The 23,326-nt window shown below is 39.9% G+C and overlaps 1 protein-coding gene across 1 annotated transcript in view; it reads right to left on the bottom strand.

Moving 5' to 3' along the window:
- The window catches only part of Sptlc2 (serine palmitoyltransferase long chain base subunit 2), a 102,317-nt gene that overhangs the window by 62,825 nt on the left and 16,166 nt on the right, over positions 1 to 23,326 (bottom strand). The window contains exon 2 of the mRNA XM_070028776.1: positions 10,635 to 10,829. Coding sequence (XP_069884877.1) covers positions 10,635 to 10,829 — 195 coding nt within the window. The remainder of the gene's footprint in view (positions 1 to 10,634; positions 10,830 to 23,326) is intronic.

Below are 23,326 nucleotides of genomic sequence, written 5' to 3'. Positions count from 1 at the left end.
AGATCTTATAAGGGATGCTGGCTCAGGGCCCAGGAGGCTACATAACTGGTAGTGAATGACAATGATCCGGTCAAGTTCAAGCAGTCTTAAGAATACATTCTTGGGCTGGGAAAGTGGCTCCAGCGATAGAACACTTGCCTTGCATGCCTGAGGCCCTGGGTTCAATTCCTCAGCACCACATAAGCAAAAGAAAAAAGCCAGAAGTGGTGCTGTGGCTCAAGTGGTAGAGCACTAGCCTTGAGCTGAAGAGCTGAGGGACAGCGCCCAGGCCCAGAGTTCAGGCCCCACAACTGGACCTCCCCCCCCAAAAAAACCCAAAAAACCATACATTCTTCATGAACATTCTTCCTGAAGCCATTCCAAAGCACAATCTCCTTTCTTGAGATGACATCTTAGATTGCTGAGCTTGAAATACTGATCATGTGAACAATTTCTCTACCTGAGAGAAAAATTCAAATTTGTGGGTTTGCTAACTACAAATTATTGAAGACATTACGAAAAGTAATCTGGGATCATCTCAACAATTAACTAATAAATGTCCTTTATTAAACCTATTTATGGTGGTCCTTCTAGAAAATTCTCACATTGTTTACATACTCGGGACTTCGTACTTGCTAGGCAGGCACTCTACCAACTTGAGCCATCCCTCAGACCCAGAAGTTGACTTTCCATCAATTGTTTGTCTGTTGAGTGTAATTCTGTCACAATATAGATGCCCACATACTCTCACAGGATGATGATAAAGAGGATGAATAATCACAATAGTAACAAGTTCCCATCTGTTATTTTTGATAAAAAGGCATTTGCCAAGTGGTTCATGTGTAAATATAAAGTTGCACGTATGACTACTGCTGCATCTTCTTACATAAGGTATCATTGCTCCCATTTTCAGAGGCTAACTGCTTTTTCCAATTAGGCCATTAGCCAAAGACATAGCTGGGATCTGAACTGAGTCAGATTCTGCTCCAAAGCCCAATGCTGCGATGCCTTTTATTCCTGAGGCCCTATGTGTATGGACAGACAGACAGGATGTAGAAGGTGAAAACCTGTATTTCCCAGACACCCTTGTGAGCCAGCTGTAGATGTGACACGGATTCTACCCAGCAGGAGTACACATAGTTTGGAGACAGGCACTTGTTTTGTACCTGCACAGGAAGCATGCTCTAGTATACTTCATGCTGGCAAGCACCTGCTAAATTCCATGGTGCAACACCAATGAATTCCATAGTCAGTAACCATGAAGGCATCATTTCGATACTTGTAGGAGCAGGTTCCTTATGTGAAGTGGCTACTTAGTTGTAAGAGGGAGGCTCTGGGGACTGGGAAGGTGGCTCAGTGGTAGGGTGCTTGCCCTACAGGCATGAGGCCCAGGGTTCAATTCCTCAGCATCACAAAAGCAGAAAAAGCCAGAAGTGGCGCTGTGGTTCAAGTGGTAGAGTGCTACCCTTGAGCTGAAGAGATGAGGGATAGCACCCAGGCCCAGAGTTCAGGCCCTACAACCAACCCCCACCCCACCCCCAAAAAAGAGGGAAGCTCTGACCTTACTATGCCAGTTCTCCATTCTGTGGATGCCTAATTCCTTGAAATGCCTGGTTCCTTGTTTACTTAAATGAGCTGTAATGATTTTGCTAACTCTGTTAAAATGTGAATATTTCAACAATATGTTTGTAATAAGTGTTAAGAAGCAATAAATTAGCAGTATTTATAAATTAAGGGAATAAAATGCATTCGTTGGGGCTGGGAAGGTGGCTCAGTGGTAGAGCGCTTGCCTTGTATGCATGAGGCCCTGGGTTCAATTCCTCAGCACCACATAAGCAGAAATAAGCTGGAAGTGGGGCTGACACTCAAGTGGTAGAGCGCTAGCCTTGAGCTGAAGAGCTGAGGGACAGCGCCAGGCCCAGAGTTCAGGCCCATGACCGACCAAAAAGTAAAATAAAATAAAATGCATTCGTCTAAGCCACACACTGATTAAGTGATATAGCTAAAACTAAAACTCTGGAAGTATGAGAAACTAGCTCTACTAGTGGGAGTGCTACCACTGACTTCTAAAAAGTATTCTCAACGTCAGGTACAATTTAATTATTTTTATTTCTTTTCAAGTGTAAAATAAGTTAGTTATTGTGATTAGGATCTTAAATACTTTCCAAAGACCCACGTGTAAAGCTTGGTGGCCAGTCTGAGGCGCTCCTGGAAAGTGGCAGAACTGTTAGGAGGAGGGCCTAGCTGAAGGAAGCGGGTTCAGTCACTCCGACCTTGCCCTCTGCTTTGTGGCTGCCATGAGGTGAACAGCTCTGTTCCACCACTTCTCTCCTTTGCCTTGTCATAGGCTCGAAACAAATGGAGTTAACAGAGTACAGACTGAGCTTAATCATGAGCCAAAATAAACAGTACCTCCTTTTAAGTTGTTTATCATGGTGTTTTGTAATAGCAAAAAAAAAAGGTGACTAACACACTAAGGCACAAAAATCTCAACATATCCAAAGACAAAGTTTCTGTCATATCTGAGTGTTTGAAGCAAACAGCAGTGCTTTGATGCTGGGACAAAAAGCTTGGAAAACATACTCAGAAATGTTTCCGTGCCTTCTCAATAGCAAGATCCTATCTGAAGATATAAAGATATAAAACCAACCAGCACTCAATATATGGATCTTAGAGAACAAATTTACATCAGAATCAAACAGCTTTAAAACTGTTCAAAATTGGCTAACTAAAGAAAAACAGGATGGAACAAATAAAACCTATGAAGTCACAGTACAATGTATTCTGATCTCTGCTGACTGCTTTTAATGGTATTATTTTAAAAAACAACATTCTCCCTGTGTGCATATACGCAATTAAAAGATGACCCTTGAACAAAACTTCACATTTTATTTAACAATTAACTCAAAGGGCTCAATGTTAAATGCAAAATATAAAATGATTTTTCTCAGGAAAAAAACAAAGCCAGGTGCTAGTGTATCACACCTGTACTCAGGAGGCTGAGATCTGAAGATTGCAGTTTAAAGCCAGCCCGAGCAGGAAAGTACATGAGACTCTCATCTCCAATTAACCACCAGAAAACCGGGAGTGGCTCTGTGGTCGTAGAGTGGTAGCCTTGAGCTGAAGAACATAGGGAGAGTGCCCAAGCCCAGAATTCAAGCCCCACAACTGACCAAAAGAAGAAAAAAAAAATCAAGCAATAAATAAATAAACCCACTACATCATTGGCAGAAATGTATAATGTGGTACAGTCAAAGGGAAAGCAGTATGTGATATCTCAAAAAGATGAATAGAGGCTATCCACATGACCCAGCAACCCCATTCCTAGTTTTACACCCGAAACAACTGAAAACATATTCAAACTAGTCCATGCATACAAAAGTTCACTGTAACACTATTTTCCATAGCCAATGGTATAGTGCTAATTGTTAAAAATGAAGTATGGGTTGTGGAATTTACTGTACAGATTTTGGAGAGCTTTGGATTTTGAAATATTTCCATAGACTTTACTGGTTGAGCATTCTGAATTCAATATACTCCAGCAATTTAGATCCAGATTTTACATCCCAATTTTCTGATCAGAGATGCTCGACTAGTGCTGTTAACTTCAAAAACATGCTAAAAACATGCTAAGAAGTCAGACACAGAAGGCCACATACTGCATGATTTCACTTCTATGAAATATCAAGAATACATAAAAATAAAGAAACAGAAAACAAATTAGTGCCCACACCAAATGTGGCCCACTAGCAAAGATCAAGTGAAATTAAAGACATACAAAGGGAAACTAAAGACAGTTTAGTTGGTAAAAGATTGCAGAGGTCCATAAATACATGTCTAGGAATTAGAGCTATTTAAATATTTACAGTAACTTAATGAGTCGCTGACCATAAAAGGAGAAAAGCCTCATTTTCATCAGCATTAGAATAAACAAACTGTGGTATAGTCATACACAGCAATAACAAAGAAGAGATCCCCAACAAATGGTTGAAACTTATGTTAAATAACTGAAGTCCGAAACGTATTACACAGTATATTTATAGAAAAATTAACTTAGGTTTAGCAAACGTGTTTACTAATGCACACAGAGCTGACAACGACCAGAGGTCAGTCAGGAGAGCTGACAACGACCAGAGGTCAGTCAGGAGAGTGGTTACCCCGAGGCAAAGTGCTGGCTTGGGAGGTGGTGGTTTTGTGGCTACTCATTTATTCACACCACTCCACTCCACATTTACCATCTACTGACATTTTCTAGATGAATGTTCTGTTTCCATTGATTACATAAAACCAGAAAATAATGGCTAGAATAACAGAAACAATGTTCTAACTGAACAACTCTAAACTTTTTACAGAAAACATTTTCTATGACATATATTTACTCTGAAAGTTTGATGTGACAGATTTTGTTGGGTTGCCTGATGCTAAGAAAATGTGCACCTACATTTACTGAGTCTCACATCTTATGACAAGAAAAGCTTCTTTTTCACAGTGTTAAAACACAAATCTGGAAAAGACCAAGATGCCTAAACTTTCAGCTATAAAACTGAAGGCCATACAATCTGAAAATCTCTTTTCCAAACATGGGAGCCAGAAGTAATACCCCTATAATCTAACCTACTTGGGAAGTAGAGATCAGGAGGATTGTGGTTTAAGCTGAGATGAAACATTAGCTAGATCTTTCAACAAATAAGCTGGATATCGTTGTACATGCCTATAATTCCATTTGCATGAGAGTCTAAGATAGGAGAATTTCCATCCAAGGCTGGCCTGGACCGAAAGTGCAAACTTCTACCTGAAAAATAACTGAAGTCAATATAAAAGGAGGGAGGGCTCATGGAGTGACAGAGTACTTGTCTAACAAGTGAAAAGCCCAGAGTTCGAACCCCAGTGCCACCAAAATAAGTAAATGAATTTTTTTAAAAAAATCTACAAATGTTGTCTATAGATACTATAATCTTGCTGAAAGATTTTAAGACACTTGGCAAAACTAAGTATAACAATATATATCAAATGCAACCTAGTGAAAAAATTTCACAGTTATAAGTTTTTATTTGGGTAATATAATCAACAAAATGTTATAAGATAGATCTATAAATAGCAGAAACATGACAAAACTGTTTCAAAACTTAAATCCAGAATATACAAACCACGCATGATAATATACACAGGGCTAAATGCATTTACACACAAACGAACACTAAAGGAGGGTATACTTAGGGGAGGATTCTGAAGGTGTAACTCCTCTGAAAAACAAATGTACTGCTTATAAAAACAAACCAGGAAGTGGAAATATGTTCTGGGGGCTTGGCAAAGGAGGAGGCACAGGAATAAAAGGAAGAAGGGTGAGCAAATGTCATTACCGTCAATCTACCTGAAAATGAACTATTTATCTTGAGGGTAGGGACAGAAGGAGAAAAATGGGGGAGGAGGAAGGAAGGAGTGACAATGGTCAAGAAGCATTGTACTCATATCTGACTTGTGGAATTGTAACCCCTTTGCACAACTACTTAGAAAAACAACAATAATAAAAATAGATAAAGAAAAGTCCCAAATGTTGGAAATGGAAACATCCTATGATTAAAAAGTTTTATATAGCAGAAGGATTTATTTTACAAACCAGTAATTCTGTCTTTGCCTCTCATTAATTTTTTAAAAGTAAAACACATAAAAGGTTACTATTGACTGTCAAATCTGTGAACCAAAGTCATGAACTTTCCCTCGGGTTGTCACGTAAGTCATCCTACTGTTTGTTCTTTCCTGTTTTTAATGGAAGAGACAGGAAGCTGTCATGCTGTTCCCATGCTGCCCATAAAGGCACAAAATGTGACTCTGAGGTTAAAGTTACCAGTTCAAACTGAGTCACCCGAGTATTATGTGCATGTGAGTACAGACACCTACACCTCACACATACACCTACAACTGACCATGAAAACTTCAAGATCTCAAAGTTTTCATTGTTACTATTTACCACCAGTCACAATACCATTAATATCTTAGTTACTGAATGTCTAATAGTGCCACCCACCTTCTAGACACTAGGTAGAGAGCAGTAAACAAAGACAACAATAGTCCCTGTGCTCATGAAATTTTTGATAGGAGAGATACTAAATAAAGTATAGCAAACAGAAACTATGTCTGGGGCTGGGAAGGTGGCTCAGTGGTAGAGCGCTTGCCTTGCATGCATGAGGCCCTGGGTTCACTTCCTTAGCACCACATAAGCAAAAAAGAAAAAAGCCAGAAGTGGTGCCGTGGCTCAAGTGGTAGAGCGCTAGCCTTGAGCTGAAGAGCTAAAGGACAGCGCCCAGGCCCAGAGTTCAGGCCCCATGACTGGAACCCCCCCCCCAAAAAAAAAAGAAACTATGTCTGACAGTGAAAAATAGGAACGGAAGAAAAACAAGCAGAGAGGGACAGATGATGCTGAGCCATGAGAAAGTTACTGGAGCACCCTTGGTAGAAGACAGGACAAAAAGGAGTGGGGGGACTGTGTGGAGGAAAAGTTTCCACCTGGGTGGACAGCAAGAACATGGCAGTGAGGCAAGAGAGTGCTTCAAGTGTGCATGGACTCCACAGAGGTCAACAGTAGGTAAGGAAGTAGCATCTGGGTGAAAATGCAGATTGGTAAGAAGTCATTAACTCTTTACTGGATTTTACTGGAGGCGTGGGTTAAGTGGTAGAGGACCAGCCGAGCAAGCAAGTAGAGCCAGTACAAGGACTTCCCTGAATTCAAATCCTATCACTGCAAAAAAAAAAAAAAAAAAAGGTGGCAGACTGTAGCTAATGGGGCACATGAGGTATGTGGCAGAAAGAAGAATCATGGGCAACTCCAAGCTTCTCAGTCTAACTGGTAGAAGAGAGCTGTCACTGGAGCTAGGGAAGACAGCTAGCTGGTTACATGGCATATAGCTAGGTTTCAAATACGTAAAAAGCTGTGGAGATGATCACAGTGCCACTTCTGGCTTTTTCTGAGTAGTTTGTTGGAGATAAGAGTCTCACAACCTCTCCTGCTTAGGCTGGCTTGGAGCTGCAATCCTCAGATCTCAGCCTCCTGAGTAGCTAGGATTATAGGCATGAGCCCTTGGTGCCCACTCAGCCCCTTGTTTTGTTAGCTGTTTTTAACACAGGGTTTTGCTTCATGCCCAGGCTAGTTTGTACTTCTCTGTATCATTGAGGATGACAGGCACAAACTACTGCATCCAGTCCAGGTATTTCCCCCATAGCTGGGATAACAGGTATGTACAACCACAGCCAGCCATTGGTTGAGATGGCGTCTTGTTCATTTTATGCACAGTTGACCTCTAACCTCAATCCTGTGATCTCCACCTCCCAAGTAGCTGGGATTACAGATCTGAGTCACTGTACTGGATGCTTTATTATTTTCCAGGCAGGATCTTGCGGTTCTGCCAGGGCCAGTCTTAGGTCATGTTCCTCCTACTTAAGTCCTCCTATATAGCAGGGATCATAGACATGAACCCCCAAGTAGGCTTTTGATTAAGACAGAGTCTTGCTAACTTAAACCTGAGATAGCCTCAAACCATGATCTTGATTTCTGCCTCCTGAGTAGCTGGAAAATAAGCATGAGCCACCATACCAGTTTTGTCCTTGATAAGTATTTTTAAATCACTTGGCCAAATTAACATTCCAATGTCACTACATTTTAAATTTGGAACAGCTCAGAATAACATACAGAAAATAGTTATTTAAACTTCTACATTCACAGTTAATAGGAAGACACAATTCCAAATTGTTATATGCAATATATGTAAAGAAAATCCAAACTAAAAGACTGAGGTTACTGAATTACAAGTTTTTAAATTCAGTAATCAGGGTAGCCATGGTAACTACATCATATTTTACTCCTGAAATTTCTGGGTGTCTCCTATCAATATAGTATAAAATTTTTCTTTTGTTTGTTTGTTTTTGGGTCCGGTCATGGGCCTGAACTCTGGGCCTGGGCGCTGTCCCTCAGCTCTTCAGCTCAAGGCTAGCGCTCTACCACTTGAGCCACAGCGCCACTTCCGGCTTTTTCCTTTTTGTTTATGTGGTGCTGGGGAATCGAACCCAGGGCCTCATGCATGCAAGGCAAGCGCTCTACCACTGAGCCACCTTCCCAGCCCTAAAATTTTTCTTGATTTAAGCTTTTATTATGTTTATCACATACATGTTTTGTTTTGGGGGATTGTTTTTTGTCCATCATGGGGCTTGAACTCTGGGCCTGGGCACTGTCCCTCAGCTCTTCAGCTCAAAGCTAGCACTCTACTACTTGAGCCACGGTGCCACATCCAGCCTTTGCTGCTTATGTGGTGCTGAGGAAGTGAACCCAGGGCCTCATGCATGCAAGGTAAGCACTCTACCACCTTCCCAGCCCTAGATATTGTTTTTAAAAAACATTCTGATAATAAAATTAACTTGTAGTCATTTCAGTGCAATGAACAGGATAGTCAACATGTGCTGTTAGGACCAGCAAGGAGATGCAAAATGGTTCAGATGAGAGAAAAGAATGTCTGATCCTAAGAGGTTTTCTAGGTGTCAGAATTCTTAACTCATACCTATATTGACTGGTTTTATCTTGACAAGGCTACCACAAGGACCATGTTGCCCCAGCTGACCTGGAACTCTTAGGTTTAACTGGTCCTTCTACCTCAGCATCTCCAGTAGCTGCGACTATAGGCAATCCTTCCCATAGTCTCCTAATGCATTCTTTCCTTCCTCCATTGGCTCTTCTCTCAGTAATGACTTTGGCACTCATACACTGCCTCTATCCTCTTAACTCCACAAGAGTGAGAGCTATGATGGGTAATAAATAAAGCTCACATATTAAGCCCTTTTCTAACCTAGTACATTCCTAGTATATCTAATCTAGTACAATCCCTAGATTGCTAGAGGGCAATCTCTCCATAATTCATCTGCCACAGGCAAACAGGTTTGTTTTATTTAGACTGTGTGTGTGTGTGTGTGTGTGTGTGTGTGTGTGTGTGTGTGTGTGTGAGAGAGAGAGAGAGAGAGAGAGAGAGAGAGAGAGAAATGGAGACAGACACAGACACAGACACAGGGAGAGGGACAGAGAGAAAAGAGAGACTGGTTCTCAAACTCAGAATCTAGTGCTTCCTTTCCCTCCTTGGCTGGCACTCTATGACCTAAGCCACACCTCCAGCCCTCCTTTGTTTTATCTTTAGTAAAAGCAGACTTTTTTTTTTTTTTTGGTTGGTCATGGGGCTTGAACTCTGGGCCTGGGCACTGTCCCTTAGCTCTTCAGCTCAAGGAGAGCACTCTACTACTTGAGCCACAGTGCCACTTCTGGTTTTCTGACTGGTTTATTGGAGATAAGAGTCTTGTGGACTTTCCTGCCCGGGCTGGCTTTGAACTGAGATCCTCAGCTCAGTCTCCTGAGTAGCTAGGATTACAGGCATGAGCCACCAGCGCCTGGCTAGACTTTTTTTCCCCACACACACACATTTTCCTCTGATTCTGTGCCCTCTTCCTAGCTTCCCTCTGATGTGTACATGTATATACTATATATGGGGTCAAGAACATAAAGCCATCTAAAAATGATTCAACAAATTAAGAAGAGGTCCTTTGTTTCTTGATCCTATTTACTTTGTCATATCTCGTTGTGTTTTTATTTTAATGTCCGCATATCAAGGAGACCATGTGCTGTTTGTCTCTCTGATCTTGGTTTATTTTACTCAACATGATTTGTTCTAGTCCTATCCATTTCCCTGCCATTATTGTGTCCTTTCTAATGGCTTAAAAGCAAACATTTTTAAACCCTGACTTTAATTTTTTATTGGGAAGAGGTAATACATGTGTACTGCATAAAACTTGAAAGCCATAAAAGCATATACCAAGGAAAGTAAAAGAGGTTCTCCTCCTCAAAGAGAGCCACTATTATCTCTGTTTACCAGTATTATAAGAAGATAATTTGCTACTGTAAACAGACTAGCTCAGCCACATTCAACATTAGAGATTGTTTATTTGGAAAGAGGTACTAATCTGTGAAACAGACAGTTGTGTACAGTATGTCCAGAAGAAAATACCTCATAAAACCTCATCTTTGCCATGTACCAGTGGCTCAGAAGGCTGATATCTGAGGATTATGGATTGAAAACAACCTGGACAGGAAATTCCATGAGTCTCTTATCTCAATAAACCACAAAAACACTGAAAGTTGAGTTATGCCTTAAGTGGTAGAGTGCCAGCTTTGAGCGAAAAAAGCTAAGGAACAGAGTCCACGTCCTGAGTTCAAGTCCTAGTATCACTCCCCCCAAAAACAAACAAACAAAAACTTCATCTTTGCAGATGACTGTAAATACAACATGGGATTAGAAGAAGCGTGGCTTTGACACCTCACGTTCCTGTGGACACAGCAGCTATGATGCTGGGTAAATTTTCACTTTCTAACCCATGAAATAGGAACTGAGTTATCTAGTTTATTTAGTTTCTAAGGTAATTACGTTAAAACTATGTGAAGTGCTTTGATTTCTTTATGCCTTTTACCTTGCTTTCAGCTTTCTTTGTGGAATGTTTTCATAAAGCTTAACCCAATATGGAGTTATTTATTTTAACATGTACCATATTTCTAAGGAAAAACTCCAGTGCAAACACTAAGGTTTCTATGGACCAAGTCTATTTACAGAATCAAAGACTCTAACAACTACCTTTTGTTCTTCTCGTTCTGTTGCATGGTGACACTTCTCAATTCTCCAATGCCTCAAGAAATCTCGAAGATATCCAAAGAGGGTGAGGACCCCGTACCCCACATATGTGAGCACAGCAACCAACATGGGTGTTTCTTCAAAAGCCTCATTAAATGGTCTTTTATACAGGCCTCCATTTTCTGTAACATGATGGATCTGAAAGAGAAGTGATAATGTTTATCTGATCACAGCAAGAAAAAGATTTCTACTTAAAACCTAAGTCTTCAGAGATCTGTAGAACAATCACTTGAGGATTATATAAATAAAAGTCCAGCAAAACAGAGATCTAATCAATACTTGTTTTCAAAAGAAATAATTTACAAATTATTCATAAACAGTGAAAAAAAGAGTGAGGAAGACTCATTAAACAATACCTAACACTAATTTTTATCTTAATTTGATTTTCTGAAATAGATTCTAAAATGTGATGATGGAAGGGAATAGAGCTCCCTTTGCTCTAATAAAGATAAATAAATAAATAGTAGCCTATTCTGAAAAAATACTATATAAACTTACCAATGAAGTTACCAAAAGTTCAAAAATAAATTCAGTTTTAGAATGTAAAAATACATGTAAATGCTTTCCTAGCACTCACTCTTAAAGCTACACAGCCATAGTATTTCAAATTAACTCTCAGAACTAAGCCACTACGGGAACACACAGTTCATTTTAGTCTTTGTTGGTGGTAACCAAGTTGTTAGGCACAAAAGTAAAATACTTATGCAACTGTTGGAAAGACAACTGGGGGCAGTGGTACTGCCTATAGGTCCAGCTACTTGGAAGGCTAAGGCAAATGGAACCCTTGAATCCAATAGAGCCCATATTCAGCCTGGGACCCGAGAAAGGGAAGAAGGAAGGAAGGAAATTAATAAAGTTAACAACATATCACAAGCTGTTAAAATTGGGCAAAGCAAAATGAAAAAGTTTTAAATACAAGAAAAATAACATTCTTGTTATCTCTACTTAGAACTTTATCTGACAATTAATGGAGAATTGTTCTAAAGTATTCACCCTTAATTGGACATATCGTTAAAAATCCAGGAGAGTTACACAGCCCCACAGTCTCTAACCAATGTGCAGCTAATTTATATGGCAGGAATGCAGTGGGTAAAGAAATCTGCCTTTAAAAAAAAGAAAAAGAAAGAAAGAAATCTGCCTTTATTTCAAACACATTCAAACCAGCAGGATCAGTATATTTGTGCTGTAGGTTGGCCTGTCTAGGAAAAAGCCAGTCCAGTCATTAGTTGGCCTGTTGTTTTGCAGTACAGGGAATCAAATGAGGGCCTCACAAAGCAAAGGCAAGTACACTAATATTGAGCTACATCTCTACTAATATTGAGCTACATCTCAGTTACAAGTTTACTTGTAAATACTGTTGATTCTAAAGCCTTATTTAAAATTAAATATAGTTCAAAGAACTAAAGTTACTTTGGAATGTGACTTAAGTCAAAAGACAACTAACCTTGTTTGTGCAGGGACAGAATGAACAGGCCAACTGCTAGGTCAGTTTGTCATAGGTAGACATCTTAGAACTCAAGGGAACAAAATTATTTGATCTTTAAGTTCTGATGCTAAATTTTGCTTGATTCAACAATAATAAAGGTATCAACATCTTATACAGGTATAAAATTCAATAAGGGAAAGTACCTGGCCAGTTTTGTTCACTACTGTACGTCTAATAACCAGGAAAGTATTTACTGTTAACAAATAACAATTCTTTTAATTTACTTTATTATTACTATGTAAAGTGACAACTCATAAAAATATGATGTCTGTTGAATAAATGAAAATGTACATTGTGCTCTTTGAGAAGGAGTACCCCAAGAAAGACAAGATTAAGTTACAGTAATTTTGCAAATTAACATTAGAGTGTTACTACAACTCAGATGTGATGCCTTTTCATATCAGTGGGCTATCAATGAGGTCAGGTTCACTGTAAACAAAATATGGGCTTATCAACTCTTACAGTGGATTTCAAATTCTGGGTTCACTCAGAGGGCTCAAATAAGCCTTCAGCCATTTTTTAACTTGAATGATACTGCCAACACTATAATCAAGAAAATACTATTGAGCTGGGAAGGTGGCTCAGTGGTAGAGTGCTTGCCTTGCATGCATAAGGCCCTAGGTTTGATTCCTCAGCACCACATAAGCAGAAAAAGCCAGAAGTGGTGCTGTGGCTCAAGTGGTAGAGTGCTAAACTTGAGCTGAAGAGCTGAGGGACAGCACCCAGGCCCAGAGTTTAGGCCCCATGACCGGCAAAAAAAAAAAAAAAAAAAGAAAAGAAAAGAAAAATGTATTGCCTGTCACCGGTGGCTCACGCCTGTAATCCTAGCTATTCAGGAGGCTGAGATCTGAGGATCACAGTTCAAAGCCAGCCCGGGCAGAAAAGTCCATGAGATTCTTATCTCCAATTAACCACTAGAAAACTGGAAGTGGCGCTGTGGCTCGAAGTAGAGCACTCGCCTTGAGCTGAAGAGCGCAGGGACCAAGCCCAGGCCCAGAGTTCAAGCCCTACGACTAGAAAAAAAAAAAAAATTGTATCATTCCCTACAAGTTGGAGAAACACATGGGTTCACGAGATACCAAATGTGATGTTAGATTGGTAATACCAAGATACATTTGCCTAGATAGTAGTATTATTGTTCAAGAAAACAGCCAGACATCAGAAGCACATGCCTGTCATCCTAGGTACTCAGGAAGCTCAGATCCAGAGGATCAAGGTTTGAAGCCAACCCAGGAAGAAAAGCCTTCAAGAGTCCATCTTCAAAAAATAAACAGCAAAACACTGAGTTGGCCAGGTACCACTGGCTCACACCTGTATTCCTAAGTACCCAGGAGGATGAGATCTGAGGATCAAGGTTTGAAGCAAGCCTAGGCCAGAAAAGTCCATGAGGCTCTTAATTCCAATTAACACACACACACACACACACACACACACACACACACACACACACACACACACACACACACACACACACACACACACACACACACACACACACACACACACACACACACACACACACACACACACACACACACAGAGAGAAGTGGAACTATGGCTCAAGTTGAATGAGTACTAGCCTTGATCAAAAAGCTCAGGGACAGGGGGCTGGGAAGGTGGCTCAGTGGTAGAGTGCTTGCCTTGCATGCATGAAGCCCTGGGTTCAATTCCTCAGCACCACATAAGCAGAAAAAGCCGGAAGTGGTGCTGTACCTCAAGTGGTCGAGCACTAGCCTTGAGCTGAAGATCTGAGGGACAGCGTTCAGGCCCATGACTGACCAAAAAAAAAAAAAAAAAAAAAAAGCTCAGGGACAGTGCCCAGGCCCTGAGTTCAAGCCCTAAGACCAGCACCTAAAACAAACAAACAAAAAAACCCACTGAACTGAAAGCATGACTGTGAGTAAGCAAGCCAAGTAAGCATGAAGCCCCAGTAAAAGGGGGGAGGAAGGGTAATACAAAAGAAAACAAAAGGATATAGGAAAAAAATTCAATCAACAGTATATCCACATTACCATAGGATATGGGGAAGAAAAGAAAAATCAAACTAACAGGCTACTTTATCCATAGGCCTGCAATCTGTCAATCATGTTCATTAAGCAACTAGAAGGCAATCTTAAAGCAAAACTGGAAAAGTATTATCAAAGATAAACTGCAAATAACATCTATCTATCTATCTATCTATCTATCTATCTATCTATCTATCTATCTATCTATCTGACCTAAACTCCCCTGGGAGGATAAACAAGAAACCAATTAAGTGGTAGGGAGTAGTTAAGAGAAGAGAAATTTGCTTCTAACTCAGTTTGATTTTCTTTTCTAACAGTGAGTACACCTGTTACTGTTTTCACTTGTCATTTTATTTTTAAAACACTGAAACTGAACTTTGCTACTAATTTTCTTCACTATTTGGAGTAAAACAAACTTAAAAACGCAGCATATGCATATAATAACCTCAGATTATCTCCCACCAGCCTGCAGAATCCTCATCTGCTTGTTTGTTCTCAACAGAGTTTACATGCTGACTGACACATGAATCTATGCTATAATCCGAAGTTGCTTACCACAACTCCCAATTTGTATTTCTGTCTCCTTACCCTATAGATTGCATGGGAAGCTCAAACACAAGAAGCCTAAAGTTGAGCTGTTTATCTTACCCCTCATCCTCAATTATAACCTGATCCTTGTCTTCCATTACCTATTTTGGTAGACAGCAACACCATCCAGTCTACCCAGTCTCCCAAGTTTGGAGTCATTTTTAACTCCACCTTATTTCTGGCTTCCACAAAGAATGGTAATGAATTTCTGTGTCTTACAAGGTATTCTTATGGAGTACTATGGAATTTTAAGAAGGCTAAAAATGTCTATCTTGATGAAGATATGGGATACACCATATACATTCAAGGTAAAATTCACAGTAATACATTTCTACAGTAGTGCATAAGGTATAAGAGATAAGTATATTTTACTCCTCATTTAAAAAAAAATTCTCAGTGCCTCTCCCTTAGAAGGACTGATGCAACATCCTTCTTCACATCTGGCTTCGCTGCCACCAGGATTCTGCCCACTCCCAAAGAAATATAATCAAGACACAACCCTGTTCAAAAAGCTCTACCATCTCTATGAGGAAAAGTCTCCAGGCTAGGTCAAGTGGCTCACATCTATAACTCCATTCAGGAGGCTGAGACCTGAGATTTGAAGTTTGAAGCCAGCTCAGGCAGACAAATTCAAGCCTTTCAGCTCCAACTTTCCACAAGATGCTGGAAAGTATGTGTGGCTGATGTCGCAGAGCCCCAATTGTGAGCAAAATCTAAAAGAGAATGGAGGGATCAAGGTGAACAAATGCAGCAGTGGTACTTATTAACTTTATGTTGAAAATGAATCAAACAACTTGTGGGCAGGGATGGGAGGGAGAAACTAGAAGAGAATGAGGGAAGGGGTGACATCCAAAAAGAAATGTACTCATTATCTGACTTATGTAACTATAACCCCTCTGTCCATTACCTCTATAATAACAATTTAAAATTTTTTAGATAAGCCGGGCGCCAGTGGCTCATGCCTGTAATCCTAGCTACTCAGGAGGCTGAGATCTAAGGATCATGGTTCAAAGCCAGCCCGGGCAGAAAGTCCATGAGACTCTTATCTCCAATAATACCACCAGAAAACTGGAAGTGGTGCTGTGGCTCAAACGGTAGAGTGCTCGCCTTGAGCTGAAGAGAGCAGCAACAGCACCCACGCCCAGAGTTCAAGCCCCACAACTGACCAAAAAATAAAAAAATAAATTTAGAGAAAAAAAAGCCAAAAGAAAGGGAGAAGGGGAGAGAGAAAAAAAAAGGGAGTGTGAAATGGAGAGGGAAACATGCATACACGTCTCAGAGATTAAGCTCCAAGAGTTTCCAGTCTTAACTCTAAGAGAATCAAAACCTGGTCTATACCATCAAATTACATGCTACATTCTGCCTCTTTTGTATCAGGAACAAACAAGCAAGACTTTACTAGCACTGTAAAATGACTCAGAAGGAATGATTGTGAATAAAGATTTCAAGAATCCTATACAAAATAGTAATACTATTTAAAAATCCTATAAAAACAGTAATGACAATGTAATTATTAAAGAAAAAGAAGCATTTCTGATATGAACATCAAATCACATAAACATGACTTCCTTAAGCAAATGGATATATTTCAACTGAATGCTAAGATGACAGAACATGCCCACTCGCTTTGGAATACTGTTTGTTTGTTTTTTTTAATTTAATGTCTAATATGAACTACTTACAATTCTTCAGCAAAGAACAGGACTGTGTCTTTGCATTAAATGAGTTCTATTCATTTCCAAGTGGTATATTCTGTTGCTCCTTAAAATCTGTTCTGCTGAGATCATCTTTTCTTGGAATTATACTAAAATGCAGCAGCCTTTTCCTATTGCATACCACACATACTACAGAGAATAGTTTGGTGCTTTGTGCATTTCACACAAGCTATGCCATGCCAGAAGTGTCCTCATTTGTCAGCAGGAAAATTCTGAAAAGTAGAGTATTCACATTTTTTTTCTTTCAAATAGGATAAAATCTCTAATAACTGCCAATATGTACCTCATATGGAACAGACTGAAAAATGCTTCCAAAGCTAGCTGTCTGGCATAACTATTTTCCTACTGAGAACTCTATCTTTCTTAACAAATAGATTCTAAAATTCCTTTAAGAAAGCAAAAGGCAGTCTTGAAGAAAAACTGAGGGGCTGGGAAGGTGGCTCAGTGGTAGAGTGCTTGCCTTGCATACATGAGGCCCTGGGTTTGATTCCTCAGCACCACATAAGCAGAAAAAGCCAGATATGACACTGTGGCTCAAGCAGTAGAGTGCTAGCCTTGAGCTGAAGGGCTGAGGGATAGCACCCAGGTCCAGAGTTCAAACCCCACGCCCGACCCAAAAAAAAAAAATTGAGTGGAGAGGAATTATCTTATTAGGTAATAAAACTGACTATAACTGGGCACAGATGGCTCACACCTGTAATACTAGCTACTCAGGAGGGTGAAATCTGAGAATCAAAGTTCAAAGCCAGCCTGGGCAGGAAAGTCTGTGAGATTCATCTCCAAGGAACCCACCAAAATGCCAAAAGTAGAGCTGTGGGCTCAAGTGGTAGAGCAGAAGCCTTGAACAAAAAAGCCCAAGGACAGCACTCAGGCCCTGATTCAAGCCCCAGGACTCAGACTCATACAGACACACAGACTAGAGAACTATAGTAATTTGGGCATCTGCTTTCTACTACACAACAGAGAAAACAGAACAGATAAGAAATCTTTTTAAAGGTGCATTTTATTTTATATATTTTATTGCCAGCCCTAGGGCTTGAACTCAAGGCCTAAGAGCTGTCCCTGAGCTTCTGTTTACTCAAGGCTAACACTCTATCACTTGAGCCACAGTGCTACTTCTGGCTTTTTCTAAGTAGTTTTTTGGAGGTAGGAGTCTCATGGACTTTCCTGCCAGGGCTGGCTTCAAACTGTGATCCTCAGATCTCAGCCTTCTTAGTAGCTAGGATTACAGGCATGAGCCACCAGTGCCTGCTTTAAAGGTGTATCTTAAATAAGAATTTGATAGATAATAGTGAAGGCATTACCAATTATTGAGAGAATGGACCATATTTTATTAATTGGTATTGAGAAAAGTGGTTTTCTTTCTTGGAAAGTTTAAACAAGAATCATTTTAGTTAAAGAAGAGAAAAAGAGAAACACTTCCTGCTCCCCATGCAGAAAGTTGGAATTAAGGTCTTTCAAAGTGGTTTTCTATGTGGAAACAGGAACAACAACAAAGTGTATCCCAGCTAACACCATTTTGTAAAAATCAATTCTAGGCTATTAAATATCCAAATATTAAAACAAATAAAACAAAAAAGGACTAGCATATAGGAGCAAAGTTTTTGACCTTGGAGTACAGAATGATTTCCTAAAATCATAAACTATGAAATAAAGCATAAACTATGAAATAAAGGTCAACAAATTTGACTCTATAAAATGTCTGAACATGACACATGCACCTCCATGTTTATTGCAGCACTGTTTACAATAGCCAGGATATGGAAACAACCCAATGTCCCACTACAGATGAATGGATCCAAAAATTGTGGTATCTATGCACAATGGAATATTATGCAGCCATTAGAAAGGACAAAATAATGGCATTTGCAGGGAAATGGATGGAGCTAGAAGAAATAATGTTGAGCGAGGTAAGCCAAGAGCAAAGAGACAAACGACACATGGTCTCCCTGATAAGTGGATGTTAAATCCAAAATCTTAGGTGATATGAAAAAAATTAACAAGACAAGAAACAAAGGACTTCCACTCATTTGGTCAAATCACTACTAAATAACCCCATGCTGCTGATCACATATATGGTATATATGTGCACACCAGAGGGAAACCAGGAGGACGACACAGAACTAGAGGGAATCAAGGAAAAACATACAACTGTGGGACCCATCAGCTGTGCTGGACATTGACCAAAATGAACTAAACAACTCAATGGCAGCGATGGGAGGGAGGGAACAAGTGGGAAAGAGGGAACAGCTGATGATATGCAAAACAAAGGAAATGTACATATCACCCAATGTGGAAGAAATAACTGTATTGCAAAGCTCATAGAACTCATAAATGCATAGACCATGATAGACAATTTGCCCCATGAAAGTTAGAATGTGTTTATGACTTTAACTAAGCATCACTACCCCACAATACTGTGAAATTTGGGAAATTATGTAATCACTTAATCACAATAAAGAATTTGGAAAAAAAATTTCCGAACACAACAGCACTGGAAAGAATCTAGGACTTAGGAAAACTTTTAATAAAGAAGTATGAGATTTCTACACTGGATACTATAATACATTGTTGGAAGAAATAAAGGAAGATCTAAATAATTAGAAAGATTTTGATATTCAAGAACTGGAAACCTTAAGATGGAAAACTGTGATTTGTCCTACAAATTCAATTAAAAAATCCCAGGAGCCTTAATTTTTTAAGACATTGTCAAATTAATGCTAAAATTTATATGTAAATGGGAGAGACCAGAAATAGACAGAATCCAATATAAAAACAATCAAGCTGGAACACACACACATCTCAGTTTTAGAACTTACTACAAAGTCACAGCAATCAAGGCAGTGTGGTATTGGCATAAAAAAACATATGTTAATGTGGGGGATGGAGGGGAGAGGAGTGTGGGAGATGGGGGAGGGAAGGGATAGTGGGACAGAAGAAGGGGTAACAATGATCAACAAGTAATGTATTCATTGCCTTACTCATGTAACTGTAACCCCTCCATACAGCATCTTTACAATAAAAAATGCACACATTAATAGATTTTAGAGTCTAGAAATAAACTTTTACTATTTATTTATGCCAGTACTGGAGCTTAAGCCAAAAGCCTCACACTCTTGCTTAGCTTTTTTGCTCATGGCTAGTTAACTACCACTTGAGTTATGCCTCCATTTTGGCTTTTTGCTGGTTAATCAGAGATAAGAGTCATTAAGATTTATCTGCCTGGACTGTCTACAAACCAAGATCATCAGATCTCAGCCTTCTGAGTAGCTAAGATTATAGGCATAAGCCGCTGGTGTCTGGCTATGATTGATGTTTTTCACAGAAGTGCCATGATAAATGGGAGAAATAGTCTTTTCAAAAAGTGGTAAGTAGGGGCTGGGAAGGTAGCTCAGTGGTAGAGTGCTTGCCTTGCATGCATAAGGCCCTGGGTTCAATTCCTTAGCACCACATAAGCAGAAAAAGCTGGAAGTGGCACTGTGCATCAAATGGTAGAGTGCTAGCCTTAACCTGAAGAGCTGAGGGACAGCACTCAGGCCCTGAGTTCAGGCCCCGTGACTAGCAAAAAAAAAAGTGGTAAGGAGCCTGGAGACAGGGGCTCATGCCTATAATCCTAGCTACTCAGGAGGCTGAGATCTGAGAATCGTGGTTCAAAGCCAGCCCGGGCAGGAAACTCCGTGACTCTTTTTTTTTTTTTTTTTGGGCAGTGGTGGGGCTTGAAATCTGGGCTTGGGCACTATCCCTCAGCTCTTCAGCTCAAGGCGAGTGCTCTACCACTTGAGCCACAACGCCACTTCCAGTTTTCTAGTGGTTTTATTGGAGATAAGAGTCTCACAAACTTTCCTGCCTGGGCTGGCTTTGAACCATGATCCTCAGATTTCAGCCTCCTGAGCAGCTAGGATTACAGGCGTGAGCCACCAGTGCCCAGCTTCCGTGAGACTCTTAACTCCAATAAACCACCAAAAAACCAGGAGTAGTGCAGTATTTCAAGTGGTAGTGCACTCTCCTTAAGCTGAAGAGCTGAGGGACAGCAGCCAGGCCCAGAGTTCCAAGCCCACGACCGACAAAAAAAAAAAGTGGTAAGGAGTTAGGAACTGGTGACTCACATCTGTAATCCTAGATATTCAGGAGGCTGAGATCTGGAGAATAATGGTTTGAAGCCAATCTGGGTAGAAAAGTCTAAGAGACTTCATATCCAAGTTAGCACCATGATGCTGGACTACGGGTATGGCTCAATTGGCAGAACACTAGCTGTGAGCAAGCAAGTCAAGCAAAAGTGTATGGTTCTGAGTTCAAACCCTGATACAAGAATAAATAAGTAGATAAACATTAAAAATATATAGTATAAGAATAACTATATAGCCACATAAAAATTAATTTGGACCCACTATTCCAAAAAGTTAACTCAAAATGGACCCAGGGTATATAGTTCAGTGTAAAAACACTTGGGTTTGATTCCCCAGGTCTACAAAACAAAAAAGAAAACAGAAAATTTCAACATGGCATTTAAGCAGATGCTAGTGGCTCATACCTATAATCCTAACTACTCAGGATCATAGTTTGATACCAGCCCAGGCAGGATAAGATGCTTATTTCCAATTAATCATCAAAAAGTTGGAAGTAAAGCTGTGGCTTAAATGTGAATGCCAGCCTTGAGTGAAAAAGCTAGGGAACACTGCCCAGGCCCTCAGTTCAAGCCCTAGTAATAACACAAAACTTAAAAAAAAAAAAAAGAAAAGAAAATAGAACCAGGTACTGGTGGCTCACACCAGCCTCTCAGGAGGCTGAGACATAAGGATCAACGTTCAAAGTCAGCCTGGACAGAAAAGTCTGTGAGACTCTTCTCTCCAATTAACCACCAAAAAATCAGAAGTGGTACAGTAGCTAAAGTGGTTAAGAGTGTTAGCCTTAAGCAAAAGAGTTACATATAGCACCCAGGCCCAAGGCCCCAAGTTCAAGCCCCACAATACACACACACACACTGAGATTCTGTCTAAAAGATTAGTCAGGTGCCAGTGGCTCATCTCTTTAATCCAATCTACTACTTAGGAGGCTAAGAATGGGAGGATCCTAAATTTTCGATCAGCTCAGGCAGGCTCATGTGAGCCCCTCCTCAACCCAGCTGGAACAGTGGAACCAGCATGTTTAAGCTATGAGTGAGGCTGAGATCAGGAAGATTCAATTTACAAGCTAGCCTAAGGAGAAAAATCCCAAGACTCTATCTCAATGGGGAGGAGATGAACACCTGTCACCCCAGAAACAACGGGAAGCCACAGGATCTACACCCAAATGGGAAATGAAACACACTTCTTAAAAGTAACCAGCAACAAATAGGGATAAGGGTACGGCTTAGCAGTAGGCTGAGAGAGAAAGGATGCATGTATTTTCTCATATTAAGAAGTTAGAACTAAAACCTGAGTATGTATGAAAACACATTCAGGATTGTACACATATATACACAATCGAACCAGTCAAGTATGGTATCCAGGGGTAGGTTTGTTTCCATGGTGTAACAGACAGCTTAATAAAAAGAATGTTAGGAAGCTGAAACATGTATTGTCTGAGGCAAATGGGAACTTATTTATTTATTTACTTATTTATACCCAATCTACATATGTGAGAATAGAACTAGGAAACGTGAAGAGATTGGTGGAGATGAGAGGGGAAGGAGAAAAATGTAGGGATGTCACTAACGATGATGCACTGTACACATAAATGGACATGTTACATTGAAACCTTTTTTACAACTATTTGAATAAAAAATGAAACATGTCTTCACCAAACATGTTCATATCAACAATAGTCCTAATAGCTAGAAAGTAAAAAAACAATCAAATGTTTGTCAATGATGAATAAAAAATACGGTATACCCAAAGAAATAATATAAGGAAAGAGTTACTAATAAACACAAGATAATATTACCTGATTTATGGCTATGTATTCAAAGAATATTTTAAGTGCTTGGCTGGGAATGATAAACTTCAGATGGAGAATTTATGCCTCTCGGAAAGAAGGGAAGCAACATTTCCCCCAGAGAGTACTTCTTAAAAGGCCCAGAGAGCTGTTTAAATATAAATCAGGTCCTGAGATTATCCTTTATGGCTTCCTATCATTGATAACAAAATACAAAGTTTCTACAGGGATAACAAGATCCTTTACATTCCACTTCCAGGCCTCCCAGACCTTTCTGACTACAGACCCCACCAGGTCACTGCACTGCAGCCAAGCAAGCTCCCTACCTTTAACCCTTACATAACCTCAGCTTGAAAGCCCTTACCTTTGTTTCTTCCCCACTCTATGTCAGCCTCTGCTTCTGCCTTCAAAGTGTATCCCCTAACCACCAGGTCTAAAAAAACGTTCTCTTCCTTTAATCTTTCTGAATGGAGTACTTGTAACTGTCTGATACTGTGTACCTATGTGCTCTCACACTGGAGTATAAGATAGTGTACTTCTCTAGTGCTTAGACTATGCCTAGCACATACTAAGGGCTCAATATATATATAACTAATATGAATGATGAGTATATTGAAACTTAGTGTTTTCTTTAATGAAAATAAATATCTAAAACAAAAAGCTAAGTGTTACTTTTTGGTGAAGCTAGATGTTGGGTATACATTACAAGATGAAGCCTATGTATATACTTTAAAGTAGTATATATACTTTTTGATAAAGCGCACACATATATCCTTAGCTCTTATTATTTCTTTATTATTTTTTGGCAGCTCTCAGGGCCTTGAGTTTGCTAGGCAGGCATTCTACCACTTGAGGCACACCTCCAGCCCCTTTCTGTAATGGTTATTTTCAAGCTAAGGCCTTACTTTATGCTAGCACCAGCCTGGC

Source organism: Dipodomys merriami, unplaced genomic scaffold (genome assembly GCF_024711535.1).
Source record: "Dipodomys merriami isolate MVZ:Mamm:240054 unplaced genomic scaffold, mDipMer1.0.p SCAF_1, whole genome shotgun sequence".
NCBI classification, from domain to species: Eukaryota; Metazoa; Chordata; class Mammalia; order Rodentia; family Heteromyidae; genus Dipodomys; species Dipodomys merriami.
The sequence above is the reverse complement of the archived record's forward strand: the minus strand, read 5'-3'. Positions and strand labels throughout refer to the sequence as shown.